The 9,690-nt window shown below is 46.4% G+C and overlaps 1 protein-coding gene across 4 annotated transcripts in view; it reads left to right on the forward strand.

Annotated features, from left to right (window-relative positions):
• The window catches only part of cep162 (centrosomal protein 162), a 54,599-nt gene that overhangs the window by 38,853 nt on the left and 6,056 nt on the right, over nucleotides 1–9,690 (forward strand). For 3 of the 4 annotated variants that reach the window (XM_040008420.1, XM_040008422.1, XM_040008421.1), the window contains exons 20-23: nucleotides 6,735–6,836; nucleotides 6,916–7,149; nucleotides 8,777–8,974; nucleotides 9,158–9,425. In XM_040008420.1, the coding sequence (XP_039864354.1) occupies nucleotides 6,735–6,836; nucleotides 6,916–7,149; nucleotides 8,777–8,974; nucleotides 9,158–9,425 (802 nt within the window). Of the gene's footprint in view, nucleotides 1–6,734; nucleotides 6,837–6,915; nucleotides 7,150–8,776; nucleotides 8,975–9,157; nucleotides 9,447–9,557 lie in introns of all 4 variants that reach the window. The other variant, XM_040008423.1, reaches the window with a different exon arrangement.

Raw genomic sequence — 9,690 nt, forward strand, 5'->3', positions numbered from 1 at the left:
TCACAGTACACATAGATGCTTCTTTCACTCCTCTTTCAAACCATCTGTCCTCTCTGTCCAAAATGTGAACATTGGCATCCTCGAAGAGTGACCTTTGACCTTTAGATGCAGATGGACTGCTGAGTCTTGTCCTGTGGAGGTGGCTCTTCTGTGTTGTGCCATGCGCTTGTGAAGTGGCTGTTTGGTCTCTCCAATGTAGAGGTCTAAGCATTCCTCGCTGCACTGTACAGCATACACCACATTGTTAAGTTTGTGTTTTGGAGTTTTGTCTTTCGGGTGAACCAGTTTTTGTCTGAGCGTGTTGCTGGGTCTGAAATGCACCGGGATGTCATGCTTGGAGAAAACTCTCCTGAGTTTCTCTGATACACCGGCTACATAGGGGATGACAATGTTGTTGCGTCTGTCCTTCTTATCCTCCCTCGCTGGTGTCTGATCTTCTTTTCTGTGCCTCTTTGCTGACTTTATAAAAGCCCAATTAGGATAATTAGTTTTGAGTGCTTCCTTTACACTTTTACTGCCGTTTTGACGAGCCATCAGGCAGCCTTCACACCTCCAACGGCCCCAACAATAGAGGCACTTTGGACACTAATTCCCCCACCTCTCCCCCCTCCATAGAGCCATCACCACCTTCAAACTGTTCACCTACAACACCCCCCTCCTCACCCCACACAAAAGAGGATTTCACACCACCTCCTCCCACCACAACTCTTCATATTCATGAAGCAGATGTGAGGAAGCAGTTTAAGAGTCTGAATGCTTGGAAAGCTCCTGGCCCAGACGGCGTGTCTCCTGCCACCCTCAGACACTGTGCAAACGAGCTGGCCCCAGTGTTTTCTGGCATTTTCAACTCCTCACTGCAGGCATGTCATGTGCCTGCCTGCTTCAAGTCCTCTACCATAATCCCTGTCCCCAAGAAACCTAGGATCACTGGACTAAATGACTACAGACCCGTGGCTCTGACATCTGTGGTCATGAAGTCATTTGAGCACCTGGTTCTCTCCCATCTCAAGACCCTCACGGCCCCCCTCCTGGACCCCTGCAGTTTGCATACAGAGCCAACAGGTCTGTAGATGATGCCATCAACATGGCCCTACACTTCATCCTGCAGCATCTGGACTCCCAGGAACCTACGCCAGGATCCTGTTTGTGGACTTCAGCTCTGCCTTCAACACCATCCTTCCAGACCATCTCCAAGGCAAGCTTTCCCAGATGAATGTGCCTGATCCCATCTGCCGGTGGATCACCGACTTCCTGACGGACAGGAAGCAGCATGTGAGGCTGGGAAAGAATGTCTCGGACTCTCGGACCATCAGCACCGGCTCCCCTCAGGGCTGTGTTCTTTCTCCTCTGCTCTTCTCCCTGTACACCAACTGCTGCACCTCCACCCACCAGTCTGTCAAGCTAATCAAGTTTGCAGATGACACCACCGTTATCGGACTCATCTCGGACGGGGATGAGTCTGCCTACAGGAGGGAGGTTGAACGTCTGGTGTCCTGGTGCAGCCACAACAACCTGGTGCTGAATGCCCAGAAGACAGTGGAGATTATTGTGGACTTCAGGAAGCACACAGCCCCACTCCCCCCCATCATCCTGACTGACACCCCCATCACCTCTGTGGACTCATTCCGCTTCCTGGGTACCACCATCACCCAGGACCTGAAGTGGGAGCCCACCATCACCTCCGTCATCAAGAAAGCCCAGCAGAGGATGTACTTCCTGAGGCAGCTGAAGAAATTCAACCTGCCAACACGGACGATGATGCAGTTCTACACTGCAATCATCGAGTCCATCCTCACCTCCTCCATCACCGTGTGGTACGCTGGAGCCACTATCAGGGACAAACAGAGACTGCAGCGTGTTGTGCGCTCTGCTGAGAAGGTGATTGGCTGCAGATTCCCATCTCTGCAGGACCTGTACACCTCCAGGACACTGGGGCGTGCAGCTCGGATCTCAGCTGACCCTTCTCACCCTGGACACAGTCTGTTTGACCTGCTCCCCTCAGGCAGGAGGCTCCGGTCCATTCGCACCAGAACCTCTCGCCATAAGAACAGTTTCTTCCCCTCTGCTGTTGGACACATGAACAATAACCATATGACTGTCCCCGCCACTAACACATGACCCTACGCTGTGTTCACTGCATCATTCCATGTTTGCACTGATCACCACCTGCACTCATGTATATATCATGTATATATCATGTATATATCTATCTATCTACTTAGCACTTTTAATTCTTATTCTCATTTTTATTTTCATGTCTATTTAAGCTGTAATTTATAACAGTATTTATAACAGTATGTTTGCACTGAAGCACCGCAGCAATTTCCTAATGTTGTAAACCTGCTCAACATTTGGCAATAAAACCCTTTCTGATGTGTGTGTTCCTTCTTTTTCCCTTCAGGCTTAGAGGGAACATGTTCTGCCCGGTGGTGTAGGGTCCTGATTACTCCAAGTTTGTGTTCCAGGGGGTGATGGGAGTCAAAGAGGAGGTACTGGTCCGTGTGTGTGGGCTTCCGGTAAACTTCGATGTTGAGGTTGCCGTTCTCTTCAATGTGCACGGCGCAGTCCAGGAAAGGCAAACAGTCGTCCTTTGTGTCTTCCCTGGTGAACTTGATGTTTTTATCCACAGCGTTAATGTGCGCAGTGAAGGATTCCACTTCTTGTGTCTTGATGTTGACCCAGGTGTCGTCCACATATCTGTACCAGTGGCTGGGTACTCTTCCTTTGAAAGAGCCAAGAGCCTTCCTTTCCACTTCCTCCATGTAAAGGTTGACTACAATAGGTGACACGGGGGAGCCCATGGCACAGCCATGTTTTTGTCTGTAGAAGCCTTCGTTGTATTTGAAGTATGTAGTGGTGAGGCAGAGGTCTAACAGTGTGCAGGTCTGATCAGGGTGTGAAGTTGGTCCTGTCCTCCAAGGAGCTGTCTTCTTGTAGTCGTTTTCTGACAGTCTCCACGGCCTCCGTGGTGGGTATGCAAGTGAAGAGAGAGACTACATCAAAGGACACCATGGTTTCATCTGGATCCAGGGTAAGTTTCTGGACCTTGTCGGTGAAGTCGGTGGAGTTCTTGATGTGGTGTGGGGTGTTCCCCACGAGAGGAGCAAGGATGGTAGCAAGGTGTTTTGCAATGTTATAAGTGGCTGAGTTTATGCTACTGACTATGGGTCTGAGTGGGACAGCTTCCTTGTGGATCTTAGGAAGTCCGTAAATGCAGGGTATGGCATCCCCTGGGTAAAGGCGGTGATATGTGAGGCGGTCAATGATTTTGTCCTTTTCAAGATCCTGAAGGCAAGCTATAACTTTCTTTTTGTAGCTGCTTGTGGGGTCTCGCTTTAAGGCTTCGTAGGTATTGTTGTCACTGAGGAGAGTAGTGATCTTTGTGTGGTAATCTGTAGTGTTTAGGACCACGGTGCATCTCCCCTTATCAGCTGGTAAAACAGTGATGCTGTGGTCTTTGCTCAGGGAAGCGACGGCCTTCTTTTCCTGTATTGTGAGGTTGGACGGAGGGACTTTGGCACTGGAAAGGGTGGCTGAGACTTTCATCCTGATTTGCTCTGCTTCTGTCTGTGATAATTTATTAATCCGTATGGCGGTTTCTGTGGCTGTGATGAGGTCCACTATGGGCAACTGTTGCGGAGAAATGGCAAAATTGAGTCCTTTGACTCAATTTTGAGTCAAAATGACCTGGATGACTGAGAACCTTCACAGACATATTTAAATGATACTCTGAGTTCAGTGAACTTCCCTCATGCAAGTCATTGTTGTTAGTTTAATTCAGTTATTCTTCCTGTGCCGTTCGGCACTGTAGCATCAGAGTTATCGTCTGAAGGCCAAGAAAGAGGCCCAACAGGCAACGTGGATCATTACGGCTTTGTCATACTGGTCCACTTGATTGATCTTTATTTTTACTTTTAAGTTATTACAATGAGAACAGACATGACCGGGGGATAGGAACGGGAAAGGCGTAGACAAGGGAAGTTCAAGAAAATCAGAGGGGAAGAGGGACAGAAGGAAAAGACCACAAAAATCAGCTGGATCACCTGCTGGAAGAAAAGTCAAGAAACCAAAAGAGAACAACACAGTAGGCAGACCACAGCAGCAACCTGTAACAGTAACTAACAAATACTGAATGTTAATGAGCAGCATGCACGACCGACAACACTCAATATGTTTAGAGGCAGCAGCCAAGGTGTCCGTGAACACTTTGTATAGAAATTGACAGAGATAGAGATTGACAGACCACGTGACTTTCGCGCATTGCATTGTGGGTACGAGTGGCAACAACATCAAAACACTGCATCAAGCGCTAGCATTTCCAGCACCGGCAATCATTAATTCTGCGGTTTTAATCCCTACTTGCATTTTATGTTTACGAGTTGCAGTTCTGTACAAAACGACGGTGAACACAGCAGCTCTGTACGAAGACAGACAGAAGACAGAAGAGGCAAAAAAAGGACGAGGAAAAAATCAAAGGAGTGAAAGAGTCAGACCCACACGAGCATACAGAGTGGAGTAAGGACGTTAGCGTGCTGCACAACTTTCATCACGCACATATTTATTATTATATGGTCCTAAGTGTGAGTGCACACACTCACAACATGTTTAGTAACTTCAGATCCTGCAACAAGCCCAGGTCCAGTTTACTTCGGTGATTTGGACGATTCCATCTCACAGCTGCTGTTACAGGCCAACGCATCTATTTGTTGTTTCAGGTTGTAGTGTTACACAACATTTTCAGATCTAATAGAAATAAAATGAGTGTTTCGTAATTCATTCAATTATTGTCTTTATTTATAACTGGTATTATTGTTTCGTTCTATTATAGAATCTTACGGGAAAGAGGCAAAATTGTAAAATAAAATCCATCGTGCTTTATTAGCTGCTTCGGTGAAAAACAACATACTGGAAAACAGTTATTCATCACTTGATTGCTTCAATACAACACTTGGGCACATATATGCGGGACGTTTCGATCTCGCTCTCTCTCTTAACCGATCAAATCTGGCTGTGTTAGCAGCTTTAAACTCGGTCTGACCCAGGCTGATAGAGGGGCCCAGTCTGGATCACATTCCTGCATTTTGTAGGCTGGTTTTCCTACAAAACACAACAAACATTAGCCCGCAAAGCCACAGTGAACAAAGCAGCATAGCAACGAATTCAATTCAAATTAAGACTTATTTGTAACCTACATCAACAATTACAACAGAAGACTGACCTTCGTGTAAATGCTTGGAGCAGACTAACATGTGAGCTGGAGTGTTCTGCAACGTTATATTTGGTAGTTGAATCCAGGCCATCCGTCGGCTCTTTGTTACTTCGGAAACATGGCTCGAACAATTTCTCTTCAACGACATAATCCGATAAAACCGATCTCTTTACCCGTTGGCTTCCCGTGGCTGTCATGCGACCAGCTATTGCAGTTAATAATACAACAGCTTCTTGCCATTTTTTGTGTTGCTTTTCATCGCTGTGTGACTGTTTTCATGTGAAAGCCTGCGTACACTGGTACCGCTTGCCACTCTTACCCAGAATCCTTTGCAGTTTTACCACGGAAATGACGTCACATTTTCAATCTCTATTCAAAAGGTTTCTCCATGTAACGATCTGATAGTGGGTGTGGCGAGTCATAGCCCCGCCCACCAGGACATAAAGCAGGCTAACTCAATGACTGTAACATAACCTTCTAACATGTGACTCAGTGTTTGTACCTGAAATAGATGGTGTAGTCGAGCCATCTAAGAGTCTGTTTTAGCATGTGTGTGGTACAGTTTTCATTAAATACTTTAAACAACTAATTTAAACAGGACTTATAATAGAAACAAAACATTCAATCACACCATTTATAATTAATGAGGTCAGTGTTTAGTCTTAGAGATGGTTTCCTTTGTTGATCAGAACTTTATTTGTCTTTGTTGTTGTTGTTGTACCTTTTTTAGATATACAACTTGAATAATTCATCATTCCCATTTAAGGCAGGCTGGTGGTTGTACTTTCCCAGTCAGACCATGTGACCAGGCTGTGATGGTTTTGCCACAAACCATCGTTTTTTTTCCTGCTGTCACAGAGCACCTCCCACAGGGGATTGTGTGATTGTTGGTTTCTGTGTAACATTCAGTGGTCTTTATGTTACAGCAAAATGTGCCTCAAGGAAACTATTGTTTTGATTTGAAAAAAATGGTAAATGGCCTGCATTTATATAGCGCTTTACTAGTCCCTAAGGACCCTAAAGCACTTTACATATCCAGTCATCCACCCAGTCACACACACATTCACACACTGGCAGCTACATTGTAGCCACAGCCACCCTGGGGCGCACTGACAGAGGCTGCCAGACACTGGCGCCACCGGGCCCTCTGACCACCACCAGTAGGCAACGGGTGAAGTGTCTTGCCCAAGGACACAACGATCGAGACTGTCGGAGCCGGGGCTCGAACCAGCAATCTTCCGATTACAAGGCGAACACACAACTCTTGAGCCACGATCGCCCCAACTAAAACTAAAATTGATTTAAATTGTGTTAATTTTGAGGAACGTGCCTATCTTTCCTGGCTCTGGAAACATTGCTCTAGAGCAGCGGTCCCCAACCCCCGGGCCTCGGGGTCCGAGGGTTGGGGACTGGTCCGTGACTCGTTTGGTACCGGGCCGCGAGAGTTCTTTTGTGGTGCTTTACAGTGACAACAGTGAAAGCTTTAGGAATGATGATGGGAAGTAACAGGCCGTCTCCATTTCAGGTAGAAAAACTGAAACAGGAAGTGGGCAAAAGAAACAGCTGGCAGAGAAAGGCGAGAGACAAATTTGTGGACTTGAAGAGGATGAAGGACTTGGAGCGACAGGTGTGGCACACGGGCATACACTAACAATTCATTTCTCCTTCCTTCTTCTACAACTTCATATCACTTGTGTTTTCACCAGGTGAAGGAGCTGGAACAAATACTCAGGAGCAGAAACCCAAATTCGCTGCCTGCTTTGATTTATGCTGCAGCCACATCTGCCAGCTACAAGGACGCCGGCAAAATGTCCTCTTCCAGCCAGATCACTGCTCTGCTGGAGCGAAGGATCCAACGTCTGGAGGCCGAGCTGGAGAATCACGATGAGGAAGCCAAACGCAGCCTCCAGGTTATGGAGCAGCAGTTTCACAGAGTCAAGGTACAGCTAACATCAGTCCACAGGCTTGTCGATGTAACGACCTGCCAGCACTCAGCCTGGAAGTAACAGCTGGGTGACTGTGAAGAGGACCCTAAACAGAAAGCCCCCGTCACACCACCGACCTGTTCACCACCTTCCAGCTTGGGTTCAGGGGTCAAACACTCTCAGCTTTTAAGATTGGGCTTAAAACTTTGATAAAGCGTATAGTCAGGGCTGGATCAGGTGACCCTGCATCCAGCCTCGGCTGCTGGGGGCGTGCTTATACCTTTTACAGCTGTCTGCTAGTGTGGGGTTTTGTCCTTTTTAAATGACAAAAAATATGTTAATCACATCTTAATACCAAAGAATTAGGGCTGCCACCGTCTCTTGCTGGTCATCAGTAGAAGTCACTGAATCCACACTTTGTGATCACCACGTCTCCTCCTGTGTGCGTTCCTCCTGCTTGGTGTGCTAGAAAAGCAAAGCAGAGCGACAAACAGACAAAAGCTTCATAGAGAACTGAAGCCCAAAGAGGAAGCCGTGTGACATAATAAGTTCAGTTTCAGTCAGTAAATGAGCTTCTTAACCGCACAGCTGTGAGACTAAACAGTAAAACCTTTATTTTTCTCCTTCACATGTCTGACTTACAGCAGAAATGTTCTTGCTGTGGAAGTAGTTTGATTCATCACAGTGAAGAATCACGTTTCAGACGTCTGCTTATAGTAGAGACTCCGTGTGTTTTATAGAAGTCTGTGTCAGAACCATTATTTTCTGTGGTTTGTATCATTTAATGATGAAATGATCATTAAAAACATCAGATGAGGGAACACATGAACCAGTTCCTCTTGTAGCGCCTCGTAGCACTTAAAGCTCTTTACACAGCTCGTCTCAGTCACCTGTCCACAAACTCAGTCACAGTCCTGTGGAGCAGCCAGGGGTTGAAGCACCATTAGCAGATAACTCAAGAGATGAGGCAGAGTGAATACATTATAATATTTTTCTGATTCAACTCCAGTTTCACTGTAGTAAAATCCCTCAGCAGCTGTGTGACAGCACTATGAGTCACTTACAGCACTGGCCATTTTGATTTCTGTGGAAAAACTGAAGGACAGAAAGGTTTTATTTCAGTTTGGACTCTTGTCATGGACATGGACATATTCATTAGTGTTTTCAGAGCATTGTTTCATAAAGGACTGCAGCCTCTCTACTGTGGAGGATCTGAGTCTGTAGGCGTCGGCCTGCTTAGTCACACCCACGAGCCTGTCAGCTGCTGACTGGCTCAGTTTCCAGCTGTACCTGTTAACTGGTTTGTGTATCACTCACTGTTTATACGTAAAGTAGAAAGTGTGAAGCACATGTGGTTTGTTTCACACAGGGATCAGTAACAGTGTTCCTTGGTCGGTAGCTGCTTTTGATTTGTTGTTTCTTTGCTTGCAGTCACTGATGTACTGCCCTTGGTCCTGTATGATTAATTCCTCTTCATTAAGGACTGTTTTATATATAACTTGCCACAGTTATTTAATCAAATTAGACACATTATAAAATCAAATACATTTTAAATCATGCTCACAAACTGAGTCTTAAAAACGAATAACCTGCAACAGTGTAGCAGAGCTTTGTTGAATGCCACTATGTGTCTGCTCTGCAGCTCCGCTACGAGCAGCAGATCTGTGAGCTGCAGCAGCAGCTGCAGCGTAAGCAGCAGGTTGAAGCAGCAGCTGGGTCCCAGTCATCAGTAGTCCAGGCTCTGGAGGAAGAGCTGTACCGTGTGAAGCAGAGCCACAAACAGAAGGAGAAATCTCTGCATGAGCAGATCGAGTCTCTCCAGCAGCAGCTTAAACAGAAGGTCAGTACAAGTCTTACTAAAAAGCAAAGAGCTATTTTCTTAGCTGCCTCCAGATGCTAGAGCGGGCAGCCTTTGCCCTGAAACCTTGGAATAATGGATGAAGTAGGATAATGGAGGAGTTGATAACACAAAATAAACTTGTACTCGATTATACAATACTGAGGAGAGCCCTTCGTTCTACAGGCCCTGCTGAGTCCCGGCCGGCACCAGCGCCAAGCCGAGGCAGCATTTGGTGTGCGGCTTGAGCGGCTGAATCAAGAGCTCGCTAAAAAGACACGGACCATTCAGGAACTGAAGAAGGAACGGAGGAACATGCCATCTGCCCCCAACACACGAGCAGAAAGACGATCCACTGAGAGCAAACACCAACAACCAGGTCTCCTCACTGCAGGAGGAGAAACATTCCCAGCTGCTCCGTGTGAGAAGACCTATCAGCCCACCGTATTCACAGGTGGGAATGCACTTTTTTAAAGTAAGTAATACACAAAAGGGACTAAAGATCACCTGATGCAATCAAAATATTTTGTGGTCACACTGTTTAATTCACTTTGATTTTATTTATTCAATTCCAAATCCCAACAAGATTCGCCTCATCGGGGACGAGAGCAGGGAGACGAGACTAAAGTCGTGCTGTGGAAGAGAGACAAAGATTAATAACAACTCATAATTCAATGCAGAGTGCTGTATAAGTACATAGTGAGTGAAGGGGGCAATTT

This window comes from Simochromis diagramma, unplaced genomic scaffold (genome assembly GCF_900408965.1).
Source record: "Simochromis diagramma unplaced genomic scaffold, fSimDia1.1 OVJJ01000313.1, whole genome shotgun sequence".
NCBI lineage: Eukaryota > Metazoa > Chordata > Actinopteri > Cichliformes > Cichlidae > Simochromis > Simochromis diagramma.